The 24,660-nt window shown below is 28.6% G+C and overlaps 4 protein-coding genes across 14 annotated transcripts in view; 1 reads left to right on the forward strand and 3 right to left on the reverse strand.

The window, feature by feature from the left end:
• Positions 1 to 238: 238 nt before the first annotated feature.
• Positions 239 to 11,460, reverse strand: LOC138181596 (putative leucine-rich repeat-containing protein DDB_G0290503). 3 transcript variants are annotated; one of them, XM_069116558.1, is made up of 15 exons: positions 11,193 to 11,460; positions 6,728 to 6,897; positions 6,109 to 6,393; positions 5,810 to 6,034; positions 5,249 to 5,725; positions 4,989 to 5,171; positions 4,647 to 4,862; positions 4,196 to 4,390; positions 3,984 to 4,117; positions 3,501 to 3,873; positions 3,131 to 3,352; positions 2,979 to 3,047; positions 2,744 to 2,850; positions 2,513 to 2,666; positions 239 to 1,905 (listed from the first exon to the last, which is right to left on the reverse strand). In XM_069116558.1, the coding sequence occupies exons 1-15, from the start codon at positions 11,236 to 11,238 to the stop codon at positions 1,720 to 1,722; spliced, it is 3,042 nt and encodes a 1,013-aa protein (XP_068972659.1). In that variant the 5' UTR covers positions 11,239 to 11,460; the 3' UTR covers positions 239 to 1,719. The 3 variants fall into 3 exon arrangements, with proteins under 3 accessions (XP_068972659.1, XP_068972661.1, XP_068972660.1); XM_069116560.1 differs by having other exon boundaries at positions 4,662 to 4,862; positions 11,193 to 11,459; XM_069116559.1 differs by lacking the exon at positions 11,193 to 11,460 and adding an exon at positions 8,995 to 9,136.
• A 588-nt stretch (positions 11,461 to 12,048) lies between these two features.
• Positions 12,049 to 15,252, forward strand: Ostgamma (oligosaccharide transferase gamma subunit). 2 transcript variants are annotated; one of them, XM_069116871.1, is made up of 8 exons: positions 12,050 to 12,221; positions 12,486 to 12,664; positions 12,743 to 12,860; positions 13,403 to 13,543; positions 13,925 to 14,065; positions 14,133 to 14,283; positions 14,667 to 14,832; positions 15,039 to 15,252. In XM_069116871.1, exons 1-8 carry the CDS (start codon positions 12,129 to 12,131, stop codon positions 15,052 to 15,054), a joined length of 1,005 nt encoding a protein of 334 aa, XP_068972972.1. In that variant the 5' UTR covers positions 12,050 to 12,128; the 3' UTR covers positions 15,055 to 15,252. The 2 variants fall into 2 exon arrangements, with proteins under 2 accessions (XP_068972973.1, XP_068972972.1); XM_069116872.1 differs by lacking the exons at positions 14,667 to 14,832; positions 15,039 to 15,252 and adding an exon at positions 14,513 to 14,529 and having other exon boundaries at positions 12,049 to 12,221; positions 14,133 to 14,304.
• Positions 15,253 to 15,472: 220 nt separating this feature from the next.
• The window catches only part of LOC138182030 (polyprenal reductase), a 39,684-nt gene continuing 30,496 nt past the window's right edge, over positions 15,473 to 24,660 (reverse strand). Inside the window, exons 1-7 of one of the 6 annotated variants that reach the window (XM_069117510.1) lie at positions 18,486 to 18,577; positions 18,038 to 18,347; positions 17,199 to 17,292; positions 16,586 to 16,734; positions 16,148 to 16,336; positions 15,764 to 16,059; positions 15,473 to 15,691 (exon numbers count right to left, since the gene is read on the reverse strand). In XM_069117510.1, the coding sequence (XP_068973611.1) occupies positions 15,599 to 15,691; positions 15,764 to 16,059; positions 16,148 to 16,336; positions 16,586 to 16,734; positions 17,199 to 17,292; positions 18,038 to 18,179 (963 nt within the window). In that variant the 5' untranslated portion in view covers positions 18,180 to 18,347; positions 18,486 to 18,577 and the 3' untranslated portion in view covers positions 15,473 to 15,598. Of the gene's footprint in view, positions 15,692 to 15,763; positions 16,060 to 16,147; positions 16,337 to 16,585; positions 16,735 to 17,198; positions 17,485 to 18,037; positions 18,578 to 24,660 lie in introns of those variants that run through there. The other 5 variants (XM_069117511.1, XM_069117514.1, XM_069117512.1 and 2 more) reach the window with 5 other exon arrangements.
• On the reverse strand, positions 20,734 to 24,488 carry LOC138182029 (TNF receptor-associated factor 6). Of its 3 annotated transcripts, none has more exons than XM_069117507.1 (6): positions 24,422 to 24,488; positions 23,130 to 23,191; positions 22,788 to 22,918; positions 22,369 to 22,678; positions 22,150 to 22,298; positions 20,734 to 22,060 (listed from the first exon to the last, which is right to left on the reverse strand). In XM_069117507.1, the coding sequence occupies exons 2-6, from the start codon at positions 23,184 to 23,186 to the stop codon at positions 21,463 to 21,465; spliced, it is 1,245 nt and encodes a 414-aa protein (XP_068973608.1). In that variant the 5' UTR covers positions 23,187 to 23,191; positions 24,422 to 24,488; the 3' UTR covers positions 20,734 to 21,462. The 3 variants fall into 3 exon arrangements, with proteins under 3 accessions (XP_068973608.1, XP_068973609.1, XP_068973607.1); XM_069117508.1 differs by having other exon boundaries at positions 23,130 to 23,211; positions 24,422 to 24,435; XM_069117506.1 differs by lacking the exon at positions 24,422 to 24,488 and adding an exon at positions 24,235 to 24,415.

The raw sequence follows: 24,660 nt of genomic DNA on the forward strand, positions 1-24,660 counted from the left end.
CCGAACTTGACAGTCGCCGTGGCAATAGTAATATTACTTTCAAAGATTTTTGAGTCCTATAAGCATGGGATGTAGTAATGAAATCAGTCCAAGTGAAGATGAATTTGATTTTTCGTTGTTAAACAATGAAATTATCTCTATTCATAAAGCACTTAACGATAGAGAGGAGGAAAGCAGTGATGAATATAGCGATGAAGTTAGAGGTGTAAGAAGCTATTTTTGGCGATTTAGAGATATATTCAATTAATTCTTATATTTTTTATGACTCAGTAAAAAAACAGAGAACGAACGAAGTATGTAAAAACTTTAGTGTCACGATTGTGAATGGAAAGCTACATGTTATTCTAACAGGAGTTGAAAAGGATCGTAAAGTTTACCCTCAACGAAATAATCCTGGCGAAAGACATCAAACAATAAATTATTGTGATACTTGCACCGACAAACTGAGGATCTTGGCGATTGTTTTATAAAATACTCCTTTCAGATGTAAGGGTACATAAAATATTAAAATATAATAGTTTTATACGTTAATTTGTATATGAAATCATTTCAAGTTAGCTGTAAGAAATTCACCAAGTATACGAAAAGTAGTTTCGAGTTGCCGAAACGAAACAGTCCTAAACTGCAAAGGATTATTACAGACCTCGTGAAATTTCAAAATGTTTCGTGTAACACACGTAATATATTTATTTACGATTTCTATAAGTGCTTGAATACTTTTGTGAGTATAGTAACTATATAGATATACCATATTTTGCATAAAAAACAAACATCCAAAGTATTATGACGATAACAAACGTTAAGTACATAATTGTTGTTCATATATTTCATCTAAAATTCAATAAGAATAAGCGATTCTTTTCAGCAGTATATATAATCTCATACGAGAAACTCATGCAATAGAACTTGTTCACTCACATTGATTTTAATATTACTTTTCAAAGTTCAATATATAGTCATAGATTACAAAAATGTATTACAAATAAAATTTATGTAATTGACATATATTGAAACGTCGGGGAAAAACACCTGTCATATAAATAAAATTCCTTTTTCTTCTTTTAATATCGATTGTACAAGCTAAACATAAGTTTAGAAAGTCAATATCGCTCAAACATGTAATCTTTATAACGAAACATTATTATTACAGTCTTTTAACAGAACCTAGCAAACTGAACACTTGACCTTACATAGAGTATTAGATCTTGTATTAAGTTATTAAATTTGTTATGGATTTAAAAATGTTAGAGTTATAAATATGTCTCATAATAAAAAAATTCATGCATACTGATTCAAAAATTATTATAAATGCGAGTCGATAATTATTACATCAATAAGTAATTATAATACAGTCACGACGTACACAGTATGTGTTTTATATGTATTTCAGGAAGTAAATATTTATTTAGAATTACTACATGAGTTTAATTAAATTATTTTTAAATCGTATTTATAATAACCACAAAGATTATTCATTTATTAGAAGTTTGAAAATCAGTACTTGTAGAGGATCTATTTACTATATAATATATATTTATAATTTTAACATATTAAAGCTCTGGCAAACTTAATATCTTAATCACTGATACAGTAATTCGAATATGTTTCTTAAAATATAAACATTAATGTAAATTACTGTAATTTATGTAAACATTAATGTAAATTAGTACCAACTCGCATTTATGATAATCATAAATGAATAATATGCCAATATTAAAACTAATCATTCCGATTCCTCAGTGGCGTCAATGGTTTATGTGGGGAAGGAATAGGTGCCGCAAAAGTGTTCTGTGAAATTCCTAACATGTTCTCTTTTCCTTTACTATGCACACGTTTTTCTTCTGCTTTCAATTTTTCTATCATCTTGTGCTGCTGTTCTATTGTCCTCGCCTTCGCATATAAATCCTAAAAACAATTTACATTTTATCACATTTATTTTACAATCAATCAATATATACTACATAAGTATTTAAGTACTTATGTATATAAGTTAATACTTGCAACTAAGAGAAGCAAAGACAAAATAATTAGACCAATGCAAATGAAATTGAATAATACCATTTACGCAATAGAAATAATTTATTTATATACATTTAATATTCTCAGTCAATATATACATATTCTCTCCTATTGTTTAAACAAATAATTTGGGCACACTAATGAGTGAATACCTAAACAACAAAGTGGTTCTAGCCTAAATTCACATAAAATTATGGTATATCATTAAAAGTAAAATAAAAGAAGCCAAATAGTTTGTCAAATTCAGTACATTATAACAATGAATAAACATTCATTAATAATAACGCACACAAAAATAAACAGTGAGACGAATTAACATACTATAAATATAAACAGAAAATTTAATATTTTCATTCAATAATTTAACAATCAATATTTGTTTCAATGTTAAATGTTTGTAATATTAAAAGATATTACTACTATTATGATAAGGATATCAATTTAACATGCAATATAAAATGATCGCGATGCCAAGACAGATAGTTAAACGCACCTGTTCGAGTTGATTGATTTTATCTTTCAGTTGAGATACATGTTTAATTCTTTGCCTGTGATTATGATGACCAACAACTTCAGCGTATTTTTCATGGATTTCTTGATAATCTTTTAGAAGTTGCTCATTATATTTAGAAAGCTTTTTCACTTCACTAAACAGACAAAAATAAATTTATTATTTTATAACTTTCTCAGATTATTCTTATTTTTAGAGGAGAAAACAACGTACTCTTCAGCTGCTTCTCGGCGAGATTTTTCTTCTTCAAGTTTTTCTATAATCGTTTTTTCTAAACTTCTCCATTTGTTCTGTTCTTCTTCGAGTAATTCATTATGTTTCTATACAGATACAATATTTTTGAATAAATTACATATATGTTACAAAATACAACAATTACTGTATATTTTTTTTTAAATTCTTTTCTTTGTCTTTTTAGATATGAAACATAAAAAAAATAATCGATTACCGGTATCTGGCTATCCTTTTCTTCAAGACATTTAATTTTATCAGAAAGTTCTCCTATCTTTAGACTTGCCTGTAAAAATAGTAAAAATAATTAAATTCATATATTTTATTACATAAAAAGGAAGCATTAATATAGCAATTTCGAGAGCATACTTCATTTAAGGTAACTTTTTGAATTTCTGATTGATGCTCTAACAATTTATTTAAGTCTTCTATTGCTGTTTCACGTTCTTTCAACTGTTCGTTAAATTTGTTGTTTAGCATATCCACTCGAGAAATTTCTAGTTCTTGAGCATCGTTTCTTTCTTCCAATTTAAGCAGCATACTTTGTGCTTCAGCAAGATGGTTAGCCATTTCTTGAAGCTGATTTTTCATCTAAAATTCGAAATGAGATGATGAAGTGATTTACTTTCCTCTTTAAGCAATTAATCATATTATATCTAAATAATTATTATAATTCTCAAATTTTTCACTTATTAAAATTTTTAATACTTTTGAAGCAAAAACAGAAAATAAAGAGCACCTCAATATTTTGTGCGTTCTTCACATCATTCTCAGCTTGTAATTTCGCAACTTGTCTGGTTGCTATTTTCTTTAAGTCATCGATTTTAGCTTCGAATACAGATTTTAATGATTCCAATTCGCTTAAACTTTCAGTTTCAAGTTGATCGACCAATCCCTTTTTGGCGTCTAATTGATCCATCAAAACATGCACCTGTTCATGTGCTATTTGAGAGTTGTTGCGCATAATACTCAGTAAATCACGATGTTCGTTTATGCAATCTTCACCACGTTTTAATTCATGCTGTAATCTTTCCACTTCAGCATTACTTTGAGCCAAACGTTTAGTTAAGGCAGCAACTGATGCTTGATTTTCAGCCATTATAACTTCGAATCTAAATAAAATTTCGTACATGTATACATGTATACATGTGTGTGTATATATATATATATAAGTACCTATTTATAAAAATACATATAGTTCTTTCTGTGAAAAATGATGTACCTCTTTCGTCTAGCTACCATTTCCGCTGCCTCCGCTCGGATTTGATCTTTTAGAGCTCTTAATTCATCTTTCTTTTCTGCTAGTTCAGTTTCTGCTCGATCTAATTCTATTTGTAAGCTTTGGCCAAAACTTTCCTAAATTCATTTAATCAATTATTGCAAACTGATACTTTGAAATATTATCTTTATTTTTGATTACGTTTTACAACCCACCTGAGTTTCTGCAGAGTTCTTTAATTCTTCCAGAGTCGCGGAAAGTCTATTAATTTCAGCATCTTTAATCGCCAGTTTTTCGTCTAATGCCGTTCGTTCCATTTCTACTCGCGCTAAACACGCTTTATATCTTTCCGCGGTAAGTCGCATTTCTTCCTCTACAGTAATCTTTGCTTCTCTGATCATAGCATTTATCTAGATTAATAAATTCATTTTAAAAACTATATGCATACGTTCTTACAAAAGAGCATAAAATATTCGGCAAACATCACAGAAACTGGAAGAGAAAATATTAAAAGAGGTTTCGAAAAAGAAATAGTGTCCACAATAAAAATTCTTTCAATATAACTCTTTTTCTTCTCGGTATAGTAAAAAAGAATTTTTATTGAACAATTTTTTATTGGGTGTTAGAAGAAAGAACTCAGTCAGTGATGTTTTTTATTTTACGCACGTGTGACCCGCTTACTTTCGCGTCACTATCAGCAATCACTCTTTTTACTCTTTCCTCACATTCAGTACGGCAAGCTGCCAATGTTTCTCTCGTAACAGCTTCTGCATTTGTTACTAATTTATCGGCATGTTGTTTAATTCGTTTCGTTTCTTCTTCGATCATTTTGCCCGCAGCTTCTTTCACTTCTGATACTTCTTTGTCTCTTGCTATCGTTAGCTACGCAAAAGATTAGTATATGTTATTTCACAAAAAGATTATTATATAACAAACAATGTATGTAAATCTTGTCTATGTTTCGAATTAGAATATATAAAAAAAAGATAAAACAACATATGAATATACATTTTCTATCTCTTTTATATAATTCAATCTTGCATCCTCCAATTGCTGTTTCAGTTTATATTTTTCTTCATCATGAAGTTTTATTATATCACCTAATTCTTCCTGATGTTTTTTCAAAATAAGAGTGTGTTTTCTATGTGAATCTTCTAATTCTTGATGCGCCTCACGTAAACGATTATTAACCTGAATTAAAATAAAAAGTAGGAAATTAAGAAAATGTTTTTATTATTATTCAAACAGGTAAAAATTTTAATATTTACATCTTTGGAAAGATTTTGAACGTTTTCCAGTTCTTTTCTCAGAAAATTATTTTGTTCGTCAATATCTTTTACTTTAGCTTCAATTTCTATCCTACGCGATATTTCAAATTCGTTTTCATTGACAAGGATCATTTTTTCTTTTCCAAAATCGAGTTTCAATTTATTAGTTTCTTCTTCATATTTATATCTAAGATCGCCCACTTTTTTCGAAAAATTTTCAACAACTTTTTCATATTCACCCTTTAATTCGTCTAATTCACATTGAAGGGCAGATAGTTGCCCTTGTAGTTCAAGAACTACATTTTGTCGCTTTTGCAACTTTAGCTCCAACTTATCACGTTCCTCCATTAAATTAATAACACATGAATTAAGTTTGGCCTTTTCTTGTTCCAGCAAGCCAACTTCATATTTGTGACTTACTGTTATCTCTTCTAATTTTATTGTTAGTTCTTCAATTTGTATTTCAAGAGATTGAACCTATGAAGAACAAATTTTAAAAATTGTGATAGAGTTACAATATTTCCAAATCATTTTAATTCTTCAAAATAAACAAGTATTTACTCTTTTCACGTTTGTGTGTTTTTTATCTGCCAATTCATATTCTAACGCTGTTATTCTTTTCGAGAAATCCGCGATACGATTTCTAAGATCACCTTCCATAGCTTTTCTTGCTTCAATTTCGCGTTCTTTCTCCTCTGAAACTTCCAAAAGCTGAGAACGAAGGCGCTTCACTTCGGTTTGATGCTTTTCATCGTAACCATTTAAAATTTCTTGTTGCAATTTAGCCTGGATGCAGGAATCGTTAATAAAATATTTGTTAGAAATAAAATTATACTTCTTGGTAAAAAGTATTTTACAACCATTATTTCTATGTCCTTTCGGTGTTGCTCCTCTACTTCTGTTTGTTTTTTATGTAACTCATCGAGTTGCAATTCTAATTTCTGCACTTCCTCCTTCATGTCCTCGATGTGCTTCTCAAGCTCTTGTATCGTCCTGTCTTTGTTGGAACATTCTACTTGAAGATCAGCAAGTTGATGCTCGGAATCGTACTTCAATTTTTGTTCGTTAGCAGTAATAAGCCCACGTGACTTCACTTTTGAACTTGATCTTGTTTGATCTCGATTGTGTTTTCGTGGTGGTTGTGGCTAAAAATACATATTGTTACTGATATTAAAATATTTTCTAAAAAAAAAAACATATATTTCTGTATAACTTATTAACTCTCTGTAAGCTGCGGTATATCCAAGAGATACAGTAATTTGTGCCATAGTGCCAAGTTTGACATAAAAAGTGTATGAATATATGAAAAAAATGTAAATTTATTAAAACATACATTCCGACTATATATGCATTTGTTGTAAAAAAAATATAAAATATAAACAATTAAATAATACTTCTGTACATATCTCTCAGATCAACTGCATCCCTTGCAAGATCAATAAGAAAATTTTTTACATCCAATTAATTTCTATTTCGCACCGTTCTAAAAGTAATTGCCACATTGCTTGCATTTTTAGTGCACACTGATACATTGCACTCTGCACTGGCAACACTTTTGTTGTCATGAAATCTCTCTGACTTTTCAATAACAAAACCTTTTACTTTACTATCTAATTTTGGATCATATGCCCCTGGTGGAGGTACATCATCTGTAACAATTATTTCTTTTAAAATATAAATTAAGAAAAGAAGATATATATATATAGTGACTGCAATAAGTATTTGTACATCATTATATTTATTATAGCATATATATACTAATAATATATACTAATATAATAATTAATACACACTAATTAATTACATTCGAGTATATTAAATATTTCATTTACTAATACTTACATATGATTACAAAAAATTGATACTGTGGAAATGAAATAGAGAACCTACAAAAAAAAACATTTCATTGGAAAATAAGCGTATGTACAAATACTAATTGTAGTCACTGTATAAAATATATTTTTTTAAGCTTTGTATTAAATAATTTCATAAAAAAACATTTAATGAAATGGGATTCTATAGGTATATTCTTGTTTCTGCTTTCCTGTTATTGTTCATGTATTCATAAAATGTAAAAGAATTATTTGTGATGATCACGATAACATAAACACTTTTGGACACTCATATATCGAAGCCTAGGGAAGTCGTCCGACAACTGAATCGTAAGTAGTCATAAAAAATCAATATGGAAGACAAGAAGATTTTCGTTCTGAGCATGCATGACACTCATCTCTGTTTGTCTCGCAAGAACGCGTACTACTTTGTTATTGACCTTCCATGTTAATTTTTCATGACTAGACACGACTCAATTTTCGAACGGTTTTCTCTAGCAAGTGTCGAGACCTTTCTATATGATTGTGGTCATGACAAAAAATTTGTTTACATCCTATATGGCCATAAGGATTATGAGAGTATTTGAATATTTACCATAGAAAACTTTCAGGTATATACATATATGTATTATGTGCGTTATATAAAACATTTTAAAATTTCACTAATTCTATAATGAAACACAATTGTCATGATTACACTGATAAAATTTTAAACTTATCTAAAAATGTACAGTAATTGCTATTTACATGAATCTGTTGCTGAATACACAAGTTTATATGGGCAAGTTATTCATATAATAGAAATCTACTTAATTCTCTCCACTTTGTATAATTTATCACTCAGTTAATCAGAATTCACACTTGTATAAATGGATCCAAATATTTGCTTATAAATACATGATAAGTTTTAAAACTTATGATTTTAGAAATTAATTTTTAAGGTCAGTAATTGTATAATTTGACTTAATTCTTTACTTATTTCTTAATATGCAGAATATCAGACCATGAATTCAGACAACTGTAATTTAATGTAATCCTTAACATAAAATTAATTCAATGTTTTATATGTAGAGGATGAAATGATAAATAACATATACTGCAAAATTCAATCAAAATATACATTTGGAAATAATAAAAAAAAATGTAAATAATAAAAGCATTGAGAAAAATCATTTGGCTAAATATAGATAAACAAATACATGTTAGGAATTATATAATCAGAGTAACACTTAGCAATTATTAAGATAATAGAAGCACGATTCAAGTTCAGTTAATCAGGCACTAAATAAAATTTTGTTCATATAAGTAGAATGCATATAAACTTACTACGTACAAACATATATTTAGTACCTATTAAAAACATATATTTATATATACAGCATAAAGAGTCACATATAAACATATAAGACACTTATTAATATAATCCTTAATTGACTGCTTACATACTCTTTTGTGATTCCTACAATATATATATGCATTGAGTATCTTGTAACTTGTACATATGTTTTCAGATTTATTTCAAACATTACCAATACAACAATGACAGTCAAGTATCATTGAAGTGCTAATAAAAATTCATGTTTCATGTGTCATGTAAAGTTTTTATAAGTACTCAAATATTTGGATAAGCTACTATAAGTGAAATGATAAATATCAATAAGTTAGAATAAATAATTGTAATATAATATAATTATTGCGAAATAATTGTATACAAATGAAATTCATTTGATTAATTTCCAAACATTTTTAGTTGATTCCATTATATATTATGAGAAGTGGAAGGGGTAGTAACACAACTAACATTGGTAAAAAGAAATCCCGTTTCGGTAGGTGTTAGTTTACATAGAGTAAGCGCAAATGAAAGACAGCTGTTTTTAAATGCAAGAAACATGCTCTATGGGATCATCAAATTACCAGGTGTACTCTCTAACGTCCAAACCACCCTTTCTTTCATAGTTGCGTAACGAAATCGATCTTATATCATACGCCTTTTATCCCCCTCTCTCTTATTCTTGGATGCAACACTTAATTTTAAGAATTAAATGGCTTCCGACATCCCATCTTCTTATTTCATTATCTTATATTCTTTTTTATTTAGATAATTTAGTGATATTTATTTTTAATTATTATAAAATTATTATTATACATATACATATCTGCATCAGTAATGCACACACACACACACACACACACACACACACACACACACACACACGCACGCACGCACGCACGCACGCACGCACGCACGCACGCACGCACGCACACACACACACCTTGTATAAACATACATAATATACAGTAGCAGAAAAAAGTTTGAAACCACTACCTTTCTAATAAATTATCGCGCTATGTTGTACATAATAAATAACCAATAGTCTGCAATTATTCGTTATTGAATTTCGCTTTATTATAGCCTACTAAATTTCGATACATCAGAAAATAACACTTTTTTAAATATACTGTCCATACTTGTACTGTTCAGTGTTCGCGTGCTTCAGTAAAAGCAATTCCCAGTTTCCGATTCTTACAATTGGGCATTGGATTCTTCCGAAACATACGTCCTTTAATAACAAAATCATAAAGACACCTTCAAAGAGTTCTTTCATAAATGTTCAGAACATTAGTAGCATAAATTTCATTTTAAAAATCAGTAGCAGTTCGAAAATTATTCTTTTCGGATAACCGGTGGATGCAAAGATGGATCTTTACTGTAATTTTTTGGTTCATTCTAATAGCACCCATTTTTTTTCTAAAATTTTTAGGTATCATAACTGCTTGCACGCTATCTCAGATCTTTCAATAATATTTGCTATATTTCGGTAAATGGCTATTTTCTCTTGCGTAGTGATGTAACAAATTTTCTATCTTCTAGGCGTAGATTGTTGTTGTTAAATTTAATATGTCATGTTAAATAAACTTATTATTGTTGGATAAATTCGTAGCACTACTGTATTTGAATGTTCGTCTTAATGTTTGAACGTCCGCAGCAAATACAGCATCGAATTGTTTCATACTCATCCTTTCAAATACTTCAAATGTTTTAAAAGTCTCGTGGCCGTTCGTAGATAAATTTTGAGTGTATATGTAATTGTAAGGACAACTTCGAACTGTAGGTCATTTAGAATCTATAATATAATGCAATAAACTATCAGAAAGGTAGTCTTAAACTTTTGTCCGGTACTGTATATATATACATATATTTATTTATTTTTCGGCTCCACAGCCTAAAAAAAGGATATATCATTAATAATTCTATAATAATTAAACGATCGATCGTTCATTATTTTTGTTATGAGATTTTCCTGTAAAGTTAAGTAAGTTACGTAAAAAATAGAAATAAATAATGAGTTTAATTTTACCATTGACTTCGTTCGAGAAAATCAATGTGTTAACTAACAAAATTCTGTTAATCCAGTGAATAAAAATTAATTTTTAAAAATGATATATAAAACACTGTTATAATATACATATATTACTATACAATACATAATATACAAAAATTATTGTCAAGCTACTATTTTTATTACTGTAAAATAAGAAATAATTTATTATTTACATAAATTCACATATAAATGCATAATACAAGTAATATTTAATACTTTGATAACTATTTCTCAGGTAAAAGACTCATAATTTAGAAGCAAAATTGTTTTCCAATACTGAAACATAATAGCATTTCTTATATTGTAATGTCATATTATATTTATACTATAAAAATTATATTATATTTGTTAAATGCGTACACTACATATATTATACTGTACTTTCTGATAAGTAAACTTATCCTGTTAATTATAATTATCTGTACTAGTTAACAATAAAGGATATATGACAACTAGAATATATATATGTATGTACTTCTACATATAAATAAATAATATTTCGTATTGATATTAATATTTTCTAACATATCTTCAATTTACTTCCCGCCAAATACATATTGTGTAAATATAAAAATTACACAACATTTGGTAATTTCGAAAAAATAGAGAGGTAATGAAAACAACAAATTTATAAAATAATAACATTACTATCATTTTACATATATAAGAGTGCGTACATTATAATGTGCACCAAGGAAAATAGAGTTATAAAGATATATGTTTACTTACTTTCGAATTCATTAAATCTTTGGATTCTGGCTTTTGAAAATGACATTGTGAAATGTTTTTAACGTATTTAGACAACAAAACACAACAAGAAACTAACAACTTTGAAAATAATGTTAATACTTATCACTGATTTTAGTACGGAGAAAAACACTGTTCACGGTGTTCGTTACACCAGCTCCGCCTTTGAACTGCAATCTTTGAATGAGAGGGAAAGGCACTAGTCACGACATTAACTTCCTAGTCGGATTCAAACATTTCTTCACTCCACCGGTCCTTCTGATTTGAAATAACGGTTACACAAGTTGAACAATAGTAAAATGACGAATCAACGGGCATGTGTTATGTAACTGACCAATCAGATAATAGATACATTTCTGCTATGAACCAATCCCGTACCAAAAACTTAGATCATTAGAAGATAAATTTAATGACAATTTACTGACGACATTTAAATGACAATTTATTTTATATATATAAGTTGAATATATACTCAACTAACATATACAATTACAAATTTATATTTTAAACTACTTTATTATGATTATAATTAATGTTTATAACATTATATGTTATTTATAATATCTAAAATATTTGGAAGTTTTAGAAGAAAATTAAAAATTAAATAGTGGTTTTATACTAGGATATCAAAATTTAAAGTTCAAAAATTTTTGTATGCGCTCCTGACAAATGTTACATAAAAACTTAAAATATAGAATGTATGATTTTAAAAATTATTATACAATGTATATATAAAATAAAAAATAAATTTATAAAAAAAATATTTGGTTAGTGTAAATAATAAAGTTTTGGTACGTTTATTTATTTGGATAAAATTTGCCACGTTGTATTGCATAGACCAATAAGATTCGTACATTATCTGCATAGCTGTAATGTGCTCGTGGTAGAAGATCATTTGTATTTGTACTATATTAATTTATGCTGTTTGTAATGGATTTTAAAACAAGTATTGTACTGTTGGGACTTATTTTAAGTTTAAATTATGTTTATGGGCAATACAGGATGAAAAACGTGAGAATTTAATTACTTTATTGCAATTGTTATACATATGGAAATGACAAATTAGTTCTTCAATTTCTTAAATTCGATCCATTTCAAAAATGATCAATGAAACAATTATGACAATATTGGAACGTTATTATTAATGCACTTTAACAACTTTACGCAATATTCAAGTTTTCAACATAACAAAAATATGTTTAACCTTCAATCACTCAAAATTTACTTAAATTTCAGTTTTCTTATATTTAATATAAGTAAAATAATGTATTTCAGACTCCTGGCTCTTCATTGTCAGACCGGGTACAGCAGTTATCAGAATTAGCTCTCACGAGACCTGTGATTAAGTTCAATGGGGCAAAATTTAAAGAATATGTTAAAACTACACCAAGAAATTATTCTGTTGTTGTAATGTTTACAGCTATGGCACCTCAAAGACAATGTCACATATGCAGGTAATTTTAATGTTAATTTATCTTCAAACTTTACTACATTTAATGTTAATTAGCCTTTTTATATTTTTATTTTATCAGGCATGCAAACGATGAATTTGTAATAGTAGCAAATTCATTCAGATACTTACAATCTCATTCAAAGAAGTTGTTCTTTGCGTCTGTAGATTTTGATGAAGGATCTGATGTTTTTCAAATGGTATGCAATACATCTATGCTTATACAGGTTATCCCAGAAGGAAACTAAATCATTTTCATAGTATATTTGATAGGTTACTCTGAATCATAAAAATCATAATTAATAGAAACAGGGACCAATACTTAAAGGACTTATAGTACTTATAGTATTCATTAAGAAGAGTAAAAAATATCTAATCAGTCTCCTTTTGATAGTAATGCTTTTAACATAAAATCGATTTTTATTATTTATTAGGCTTCCATATCATGATCATATTTCATTTCTGACATAGAAGAATTGGAAATATTAGTTCAAGGTTGTAATAAGGTTGTATACAAGATTATTAACATCAATGAAGATTACTTCCATAAACTCAAACTGTGGTAATTGATAATGTAGCAAAGTGAACAACAATTATCTCAAAAAAACATAAACCAAGTCTCAGTATATATGACCTTGATTCAGAATAATCTATTAAACACATGGTGGAATTTTTGCCTGTGACACTCTATATATATAGGAATATAATACGTGAGAAATAAAAGTAAATGTATTTACAATAGATGCGATTAAATACTGCACCAGTATATATACATTTTCCACCAAAAGGCAAACCAAAACCTGCAGATACTATGGACATTCAAAGAGTAGGATTTGCAGCGGAAGCAATTGCAAAGTGGATATCTGAACGTACTGATATTCAGGTATTTATATACAGGGTGGTTGGTAACTGGTGGTACAAGCGGAAAGGGGGTGATTCTACGCGAAAAAAGAAGTCGAAAATATAGAATAAAAATTCTTTTTTTAATTTTCTTTTTTTTAATTTTTCCATAGAGACAACGATCTACAGTGAGATCCGTTATAACGAAACGTGATAAAGTGCACACGTACCGAGCGAAAATTCAAAGTCGATTTTCTCAAAAACAAAGCCTCAAATGAAAAATTTTTATTCTATATTTTCGACTTCTTTCTTCGCGTAGAATCACCCCCTTTCCGCTTGTACCACCAGTTACCAACCACCCTGTATATATGTATGAGTATTTAATCAGTAAGAATCATATTAACATGTTCAAAATGTGTTATAGATTAGAGTACTTAGACCACCGAACTATTCTGGCACAGTGGCAATAATAATGTTGCTAGTACTTATTGGAGGATTTTTATACCTGAGGCGTAACAATTTAGATTTCATTTATAATAAAACAATTTGGGGTCTTGGTGCATTGGTAATAGTCATGGTATAAATATATTCATTGAAATGACAATTTATCTTCTAATGTTTTTTTAAAACAGTTCTTTACGCTTACAATGATATCTGGACAAATGTGGAATCATATTAGAGGTCCACCTTTCATACATAGATCACCCAGTGGAAACGTAGCTTACATACATGCTTCTTCTCAAGGCCAATTTATTTTAGAAACATACATTGTTATGATTTTGAGTATCCTTTTTATTAAAGTGTGTAAGTGATTCATAAAATAAATTTTAATCTAGTTTAACCCTTAGGCATTTGTTGAACAAATATAGTATTATATATGGTGTTTAATCAAGTAATACAAAAATCGAAGTTTTTACTAAATCATCAAACATTTTCTATTTTTGAAAAACTATATGTTGGTCATAAAACTGTATTAAATTTCAATAAGGTCTATTTCTTTTATTTCATAAAGGATTAATGCCAAAATTGATTTGTCTTTTCTTAAATCGTAAATATTCGACAGTGAAATGTTATGGTTTGTGTACTATACAGTTGTTATGACCTTACCATGGCTTTCTCAATGCATAGATATATAGCTAATATTTTTCTTAACAAAATGTAATAAGATGGAGCAGTGGTATTGGGTATGATATTAATGACTGAAGCCGCTTCACGTAAAGGTGATGTAAAAAAACGACGAATATTCGCAGCAATAGGCGCTGGATTAGTCGCTATCTTCTTTAGTTTGCTGTTATCAATATTTAGGAATAAAGTACAGGGCTATCCGTACAGGTAAATAAAATGTTTTTAATTTGTATTTTATTCTTAATTGATAAAACATTTCCATGTTGGTGTATATTAATATATTTATAAAAACATTAATTATTGTGATGTATACAAAAAATCTGAATAAATATATCAATATACTCCACTTTTTATATTTTTCTAAGAATTACTATTATCTCGTATCTCAGAGAGGATTAAATTATTTGTTTCAGCTTACTGTTCAAGTGAAAGAATAAATAAATATACAAGAACTCAATATTTGTATATATTGCAAAGAAAATTTCTCACTTATTTGTCAATATTAAAAATTAGGATACAAATAATAAATAAATACTTTAGCTTTAATTATTGTTAAAGTGTTGTATTTTGATCATAATTTACATTTGTTTGTACGTAATGTAAAATAAATTAATATTTAAAATCTTATTTGTTTTATTATTGTCTTAAGTCACATCAATTACACAAGATTATTAGCGGCTAGAGATATTATGAGGGTGTAACATGTGAGAACTTTCAGAAAATAGTGATGGTGTAGACTTACAGGTTTATGTGGACTTAGAACTACCAGAGTCACACTGAAGTAGGCATATATTGCTTAATATAATTTATTTCAAATAAAATATATAAAATATATAAAATGTATAAAAAGATATACATTATTAAGAAGGTATAACTACTTCACTTCTTTCATTTAATTATAATATTGCTTCGTAAATATAATTAAGATTTCTGTAATAACATTATATGTATAATAAATAGAATTTTGTCATACTTAAAAAATATAAGGAAGTAGAATTCTTCGCGACATTGGATAATTTTTAAATGTTTGTATATACCATTTGTGAGTCAGTACAGCTGTAACAGTCTAAAATAAAAGAAAGAAATTATTAATTCAAAGTTATATACATACTTTAAAAATGTTATATAATATTTTTACCTGATTAATTATGACCCAAAGTGTAATATAATGAAAATTAGTACTTTGCCATAAGATAATAGAAAGTAGTATATAAATAATTATCTCTGTAAATTGCAATGCGCCTGATATATACTCAAACAGACCACCATGTGGTATTTTATATGCCATGAAAGTAATCTTTCCATCTTTATTATATCGTAAGTTACTAAGAATAAAATTTGTCCTGAGTTGTACATATGATGATAGTACACAAATAATAGTACATATTAGTTGTAAATATGTAATTCTTCTCCAGGAAAAGTTTCCTTCTGAACCTATATGAGGAACATGCAGCTTTAAAAGAAATTGGGCTCAATTGATTAAAAACAAATTTTAATCTGATATTTATAAGTGTTTAATTACCTTCAACAAAACCATCAGATTCACCTATGATACATACCAAAGTTCCTATGTAATGTATGTATCCCATTAAGTAATGGCTAATATTCATCATATTATCACTAAAGATATTTACAAAATGTGTTTCATAAAATCGTTTCCAGCAGTGTAAAGTTAAAAGCAGAGTTGCTATAAATGTACTTTCTGGTGATACTGCAAAACATTTGTTAAATGAAATGCTTACTAATAAAAGATATTTTTTATTAGTTTTTTACGCCTAATTTTTACCCCTAATGATCTACGCCTAAATGCTCCGTCGTCATTCACATACCGATACACATATTTCTTTTAATCAAGTCAGTTCTCGAATTTATTTCTCTTTCAATTTTCGGCGATTTATTTTCGAGCACTTATCCAGAGTTTAATAAGTAAATTTAAAATTCAATAGATCTAAGTATTTACCTAGTGCTTGTCTGAATGATCCCAAACATATATCTAATATCCATATAACATTTTTGGAACTATTACCCGTCCATAAAAATTTACAAATTATCAAATATAAGACATAGCTTGAAACTGGTGCAGCCAAAACATAAAAATGTTTAAACCATCTAAAATGTTATAAATGATTACTTTTCTAAAAATATTGTAATAAACTAATAATATATTGATGAATTTGTTGAAAAGCTACTTTTTCAGTTGATGGGATTTGAATGGAACTTTTTTTAATCACTTTGTTGTGACATACATATAAGAAGAAAAATAATATGCGAATGCATCCGTATATTAATATTATTCATGAATATGCTAACAATATTTCTTTCTTAATTAAATTATCGATTGTTAAATATCATAAATGTATATAATGTGCTTAATCTAACTGACGCTTATTAATATCAACAGTACTTTACTTTTTCTTAAAATCAGTAGGGTTCATCCGATCTTTTTTATTATTTCTCTTGTTATATGTATGTCACAACAAAATGATTAAAATGTGTCCCGTTCAAATCCATGGGTTCTTCAGCAAATTGGCCAATATATTAATTAATTAAAGTATTATATTATTACTACCCACCTTTTAGGTACTTCTGCATTTTTAATTATTGATTGATGATTAATGGAATATTTACCATAACGAACAGAACGAGTTATCAAAATGGGCAGGTAGGCTTCCATATAAATGAGTAATAGTCCAAGAATACCCGTAAGTAACGAAGCAGGAATAAATATAATAAGTATAATATTTATTTGCATTTTATTCTAATTCTTACTGACAAAGTAAATGTAACACTATTTATATTCTGATACGTCTGCTACTATTTATTTGTTCCACTAAATCCACTTTCGTACAAGTTAATATACTGGAACAAAGTACATATGTATATTTATGTATATAAGTATGATGGCAACTATATACATATGTATTATTGTTATCTAATCAACATTTCATAGCTATGTACTGTAATGGAACTAATTGAATACTTATCGTATGTACAAGGAGTATAGTTGAGGAGTACTTATTGTTTTCATGGCATTTTCATTAATCTCACAAAGAATTGTTTAAAACAAAGGATCAGTGTCAATTTGGTTACAAACTACAATAAAAAAATTTGCTTGATTTTTGCAAATGACACTATATATTCTTAATTAGATAGAGTTATAGCTGACTCCAAAATGAATTCAATGATTCTACTAAACTATGATTTTCACATTATCTTGAGTTCAGAAATTTTGACTTCTATGATTAGAAACGTCAATGTGGAAAATTATTTTATTTATTCATATATTTTATTTTTTTATTTCTTGATTTTTCATTCATTCACAGATCTATTGGAAGTGTTACATATTATTTAATCTGCTTGATTCTGACCCGTATCTTAATTATATGGCAGATATACGGATGAAAAATAATACCTGCCACATTTGCAGGCGACACGATAATCCTTGCCTCGCACGACAACGCCATCGAAGATTCAGGAACTACAAAAAACGCCCAGACAACATAGCCATCCGACTTAACCATAGGAACTGTTCCTGTATTTAAAGGGTTATGCATTTAATTCAGAAGTAACTTAATTACCCGTGTTCGCGAAAACATGTGGGTATGGCAATAGTGTAACATATACGCTTGCAGTGTTAGAAATTTAATTAGCCGAGAAGGCAGGGCGGTTTAGATGTCGACGAAGGAGTTTAAATTTGACGTCACATAAAGAGAATACAGTCCCTAAAAAAACGAGCCTCACATTTTCACCTTCGGATAAAGAGAAGACAGATGTACTGGCTAACTAGTCGAAACTCTAAACTCAGCATGGAAAATAAATTAAGAATTTACAGAACAATAATAAAACCAATTTGGACGTACGGTATACCACTAACGGGGACAGCAGTAATGAGCCACATAAATAAACTAGGGTCGCTGTAATGATCAATGTCCCACGGTATGTCAGAAATAAAGATATACGCAAAGACCTAAAAATACCAACAAATAAAGACAGCAAATTCCTAAGAGGAATTGATTGTACATACTTTAAGATAAGATAAAAAAAAGTATTATCTAAAGTTAGTGTTCTACTTGTCCATTATAGCATACTATGCAAAACGGTATATAATTGTTGAATTTATTTACTACATAATTTCATTTGTTTCATAAAATAATTTTTCAATAGGGACTAATCAATAATTTATAGGGACTAATTTAATAGGGATAAAGAGACTATACGTGATCGTAAGCATTCAGGCCGCTCATCTCTCATTACAGAGGAGCTCAAGAACGAATCTGCGATTTCATTCCAGTTTTTTGCAAAACTTAAAGAGTTATTTAGTCGATAATGCTTCACAAGACAAGATGATTTAAAGGATTGCGTATGTCGATGATTATGGGAATTAGCGGCGGAATCATCTGACGAAGATATACAAAAACTCGTATAATGTTACGATAAATGTACAGTAGTATATATACTAAAGTTACGAATCAAAAAATCTTTTTAAAATGCATTTTTATTGTTGTTATTTCAAAGGAGGTATTACTTTTTGGTACTCGTACATAATACCATTTGCAAAAGTCAAGGTAACCTTGACGTTTTATTGAAACAGCAATTCTTTTCTTAAAGTTATTGGAAATGCCATAAAAATGATGGATACTCTAAGACTATATATTATAATATATGGATATCTAAGACTATATATACACCCTGTATAAAAATTGATGATTTTTCACTATGTCGTAAAGCTTTTTAGAGTTTGAACAATTTTTTGCTATACATATAATTATAGACTCGACTTCAGACACTTCCGAGACATTTGCAAAAAACTGCAAGTACCATTGTAGTGTATTTTTTGCTATACATATAATTATAGACTCGACTTCAGACACTTCCGAGACATTTGCAAAAAACTGCAAGTACCATTGTAGTGTATTTCTGTTTATAATTGTGCGTCTATTTGACCGCATATGTCAGTTTGGTTGCCGCTTATCTTCTGTTTGTAACTGTGAGTCGGACGAATATAAAGGATCCGTGCACAATGTATACATCCGAGGATGCAACAAATGTCTATTATATTTATTTATTATTTATTATTACTTAGTTCGTGCCTTTCGGCTTTGGACGAACTTTCGGTTTTACATCTCGTACCTATTTCGCTTCTTATATATCTACCTTCCCTCTTATCCACTCTATTATATTGCACTCCCTTAATTATTTTGTCTCTAAAACTATGGCAACTTTTGAGCTTTTGCCTCCTTGCTGTGCTTCCTTATTATCGTTCCTCCCCATCTTGTATTGCCCTTCTCTTCTCCATTATTGTTTTTAGTTCTGTTAGTCCTTCTCCAGTCTCGTTTAGTATTTTTTCTGTGTCTTTTGGTCTTCCCGTTATTTCGCATTCTTCTATTACATGTCTCAGGTCTTCTTCTTTCCTTTTACATAGCCTGAATCTTTTTTCTCCCTCTTCTTTCCAGTATTCCCTTGCTTTGTGGTCTCGTTTCCACATCTAAATCTTGCTAATATTTTTCTGTCCTTCCACTTCACTTTTGAATAATTGATATTATGTTACGAGATAAAGTAATCGTTATTATTTTGTGCGTTTTGAGATATTGGTAAGTATTGTCGGACGCCACGAGGCGGCCGGATTGGAAAATTTATCCTAATCATAAAATTAATACATTGATTATATTCGTTTTTAATTGAATTTAATTGAAACACACATTTCTTGCAGCCTCTCATATACATTGTGCACAGGAATTTTACGCTCGTCCAAACCTCGGTTACTAACAGAAGATAAACGGCCGGTGACCAAACTGGCGTATATAATATCACAGATGGATAGCCATAGGAAGAAATATACTGTAGTGGTATCAGCAGTTTTTTACGAATGCTTGGAAATTAAACGGGACTGGTGGTTATGTGCATAAGGGAAAATTCACAAGGTTGATTTCTATAACATATTCAAAAATTATCGACGCCGGGAAGGACGGAACAGTCCTATAAGGTCACTAAATTTTTAATTAATTGGTATATTTAAAGGTATATGTCTGCTACTGTATGTATGTATCTAAAATACATTGTTATATGTTTCCGAAATCTCGAGGAAAAATATTTTAAGTATAATACATATATATGTGAATTAAAAGTTTTATTTCAATTAAATATTTGTAGACAAATAGAATTAATTTGATCACATTACAGGACGGATTACAGTTCCTTACAAAACACGCATAATTACATCTTACATGCACTTACATACATCTAAAGTGAATTAAAGATTGTATTCAATATTTATAAAAAGGTAACAGATTTTTACATTAAAATAAATACATTTCTTTTTAGCACAACTTTAAGACATTCAATCGAATCAAGTGCGTACTTTTCGATAAAAATGCAAATTTATATGATTCAGAATGGATGCGTTTCGGATTTAAACTTTACTTTAGGAAACAAAATTATAGTCTTCTTTTTTGTGTCATTTATTAGTTTTCGACCTTTAACTTCAGGAATGTAGCGGTTCAGGAGTTACCCGCATTTAAAATTGGGCGTTTTTAGTGTAATTTACATTCTGAGTTGCTTTGCCATCTTGTCTTCTATTTGACAATGAGTTCAATGAGTGGAATCGTTGGTTGTATAAAAATGCACCTGAATGTGTTATATTACTCAAGTTTCAGGTTAAATGATACGCATTTGTGCCAAATCGAAGTTTTAAAGAATGATGATTGAATTGAATGAATGAAAGAATGAATGAATTTTTACTTGTTATATTAACATAAGGATGGAAATTTCTAGTAAATATCTTAAAAATGGCTCTAATTTTAGACAAGGAAGAAAACCAATGTCACAAACATTTTTGAATTATATTGATATTTTAAATTTATCATACACATGAACTTCTATCCTAAAAATTAAACAATCATTTTCCAAAAAATCAGATAAATCTCGTATTCGCACAAATTCTGTATAACCAAAACTGCGCTTATTGAGTTCACATATTGGTTTTCTAAATGCTTCAAGATCTGGTCTTGATGAAGTTATTTCTCGTATATCTTTCTCCCGATTATCTGGGTGAACCAAAACAAAGTACATTGTTCCATTGAATGGCCAATCTAGACCATCATCATTTTCTGACTTCATTATATGCAGAAGAAGTGACAGAGATTCAGGATCTTTAGAAGATATATTAATTCTAGCACAAATCTTGTAACCATTAGGGCTCGTATAAAAGCCAGGACTATAAAACATTTTTAACGAATCATTCATCATGGTTTCAAGTTTTTCATGAAAACAATGTAATCTCCAAATATAAACTCCATTACAACTACGTAAAGACATTTCTTCCTGGCTAAATCGTAAAGAAGTTTGCAAAGTTGTGAGTTGAGTTTTGTAATTAGAAATACTTATAGATAGTTCCTTGTTTTCTTGTTCCAGCACCACTATCCTTTCATATAGATTCCTAATAGAGGATAATATATTTAATTACAATAAACTATTTAACATGCCCTATAGAAAGTTTTTATACAATAGCATGCAAAAAGAATTTACTTTAATAAGTGTTGCCATTCTAATGGTGGTTCATTTTTTTCTATAGAAGTTGTATTTTTTGGTGGAGGATCCCATAATTTAGATTCTGCAGCTATATTATTAACGTTATTTTTTGAAGCAGATAGTTGCGTTAATATGTTCAGGATCATCTATGAAATAGATGGAAAGTCATTTCTATATTGTAACAAAATATGATTGTATCAAATAAAATAAACTAACAATTAAATGGATATTCATATTTCCTTCTAAATGTGCATGTAAATCCTCCTCAGTTTGAAAAGTTTTCATGCAACCAACATTCTTAAAGGAACAATAGACAGTTTGTGAATCTGCCAGACTTCTTTTATATGAGCATCCATTTATATGTGCTTCCATATCCATTGGGGACATTTTAATTTCACAGCCAAATTGTTGGTAGAGACAAGGTATACGTTGTTGTGATATCTCTCTGCTTGTATATAAATCTCTGAATAAATCATTTTCAGATTTTAAACTTTTGCTATCAACTGGACAACAAGCACCTTCTTTCCTAAGATATAAAAATCGGGTTCACAAATGTAAAATATAAATATAATATGTCATATGTATATATACATATTTATGCATGTTACTTTATAACATTTTGAAATATAACTTACTGAAGCCAAGTGTATATACATTGCGAACAGAATTTATGACCACAAGATGTTAAAACTGGATCACGCAGCCAAGTTAAACAAATAGGACACTCGAATCTAGGTTCAAGGTATTCTTTCAAAGCATCACCACACTTCATATAATAGTTCAGTTACCAGAATAAATGAAACATAATAGGAGTGTTAACACAAAATGGAAAGCAAAGCCTTTTGAGATGTACATTGTAATAGCAATGCAACAAAATCAGTTTTTTTACAGTTTTTAACAACAAAGAAAATGAAATGAAGTAAATATTACTAATATCTATAAGTTTAAATACAATAAATATAAATGCACATACGTACGACAATATTTTCTTCAGCTATCTTAACATGATCTTTAAAATTGTCCGACTTGGCCATTTTATCTGTAAGAATTAATAATTTACTATATACACAATATAAATATATATATAAATAAATAAAAATATATCAACAAATACGTTATTACTTGCAATTATTAAATTGTAAAAACAATATAATTTATTTGCAACTATGAATAGTGAAGTTTATACAAGGTATTTCAATTAAATTAAATATCCAAATTATTCTTTCTGCTATTAAAGGTAACAAAAAATTTGCTAAAAACTTAAATGTTTTAAGGCATGTGTTTGATAATATTTGCTTCTTTATAATGCAATGTTATTAGTTAGTAACAAGACAAATTCAATAAATGATTATACCATAATATTGAAGTGATCTTGTACAAGTAAAACAAATTTAAATTGATACCATATAAAAATAGTAAATTAGCATATTTTGTTACATATTTGACAGATCAGTAAATTTCTACATAAAGCCATGTATGTAACTCTACCATTAATTAATATTATATTTGCTTTTTCTCCTTTGTTAGCAAATATATAACAACACATTTCGTTATTAGTAAATAATCTTTAAAATGATTTTAGGGACACGTTTTTATCACGATCAAGGTAATAATACATTGCGTCCTATAATGAAATAACCCAAAAATGTTCAATCTTTAATTTTGTTATGTATTTTTACATTTACATGGGGGTCCGATACACCTGGCACAATATTCGAGCAAGTTCATATAATTTACATTTACATGTGAGATAGTAATTGTTCCTTATGTGATAAAGAACAAACTATTCCACATTTAAAATTGTATTAGGAGATAATTTATTTTTCTTTCTTTTAATTTTTTTCTTTAATTTGTGATATTTGGCTAGTAATATTGGTTTAATTGTGAGTCCAAATGCGTGCTTTAAATCTATTTAAATTGCTCTTAATCATCTCTTTTCATCTTTAATAGCAACAGAAATAGTTCAAATATCCGATTCGAATGAGATACTCTGTATGAAACAATTGCATTGTATATGTATGTGTATGTATAATAATTTTTATGTACACATATTTTGAGATATAATATTATGAGGATACCTACAACTATTGTAAAAGATGATATATTTTCTTCTCTCTTTATAATACAATTTTTTCAAAGATATTTAAGAGTTTATAGGATTTGTAGCCATTTTTAATTAAATTATGAGTCACTTTTTATAACAAGAGCATGAGAAAAACACTTCGATTATATAAATACGTATCATTAGAAAGGAAATGGGTGTACTCACTCTTATGATTCTGGTTGTTTCTGGGCTAGTGCTGCACCATACGGTGAAGTGCTAAAGATGGCACATGCAAGCATATACAAGAACCTATAAAAGTATGAACCTGCCCTGTTGAGTTGCACGCTAGCATAGACAAGAACCCATTGAGTTCCACGCTACAAGAACCTATTTTAATTTTACAGTGTATGGAAAAGTTCATATCTGCTTTTCTGTCTGAAATAGGCAAGTATAAGAATAACAAA

Source organism: Bombus flavifrons, chromosome 7 (genome assembly GCF_040668555.2).
Source record: "Bombus flavifrons isolate JBK064 chromosome 7, iyBomFlav1_principal, whole genome shotgun sequence".
Taxonomy (NCBI): Eukaryota; Metazoa; Arthropoda; class Insecta; order Hymenoptera; family Apidae; genus Bombus; species Bombus flavifrons.

Bases quoted from the DNA above. Each gene is read 5' to 3' on its own strand.
- Ostgamma (XM_069116871.1), top strand. From the start codon at position 12,129: ATGCTGTTTGTAATGGATTTTAAAACAAGTATTGTACTGTTGGGACTT. The intron at 13,544-13,924 runs GTATTTATATAC...AATGTGTTATAG, and splicing joins CTGAACGTACTGATATTCAG to ATTAGAGTACTTAGACCACC. The intron at 14,284-14,666 runs GTATCCTTTTTA...AAATGTAATAAG, and splicing joins ATACATTGTTATGATTTTGA to ATGGAGCAGTGGTATTGGGT.
- LOC138182029 (XM_069117507.1), bottom strand. From the start codon at position 23,186: ATGGCCAAGTCGGACAATTTTAAAGATCATGTTAAGATAGCTGAAGAA. The intron at 22,919-23,129 runs GTACGTATGTGC...TATTATATGAAG, and splicing joins TAGCTGAAGAAAATATTGTC to TGTGGTGATGCTTTGAAAGA. The intron at 22,061-22,149 runs GTAAATTCTTTT...ATCCTCTATTAG, and splicing joins GAATGGCAACACTTATTAAA to GAATCTATATGAAAGGATAG.
- LOC138181596 (XM_069116558.1), bottom strand. From the start codon at position 11,238: ATGTCATTTTCAAAAGCCAGAATCCAAAGATTTAATGAATTCGAAA. The intron at 3,874-3,983 runs GTACATCATTTT...AATTTTATTTAG, and splicing joins ATGGTAGCTAGACGAAAGAG to ATTCGAAGTTATAATGGCTG. The intron at 2,851-2,978 runs GTAATCGATTAT...GTATCTGTATAG, and splicing joins AAAAGGATAGCCAGATACCG to AAACATAATGAATTACTCGA.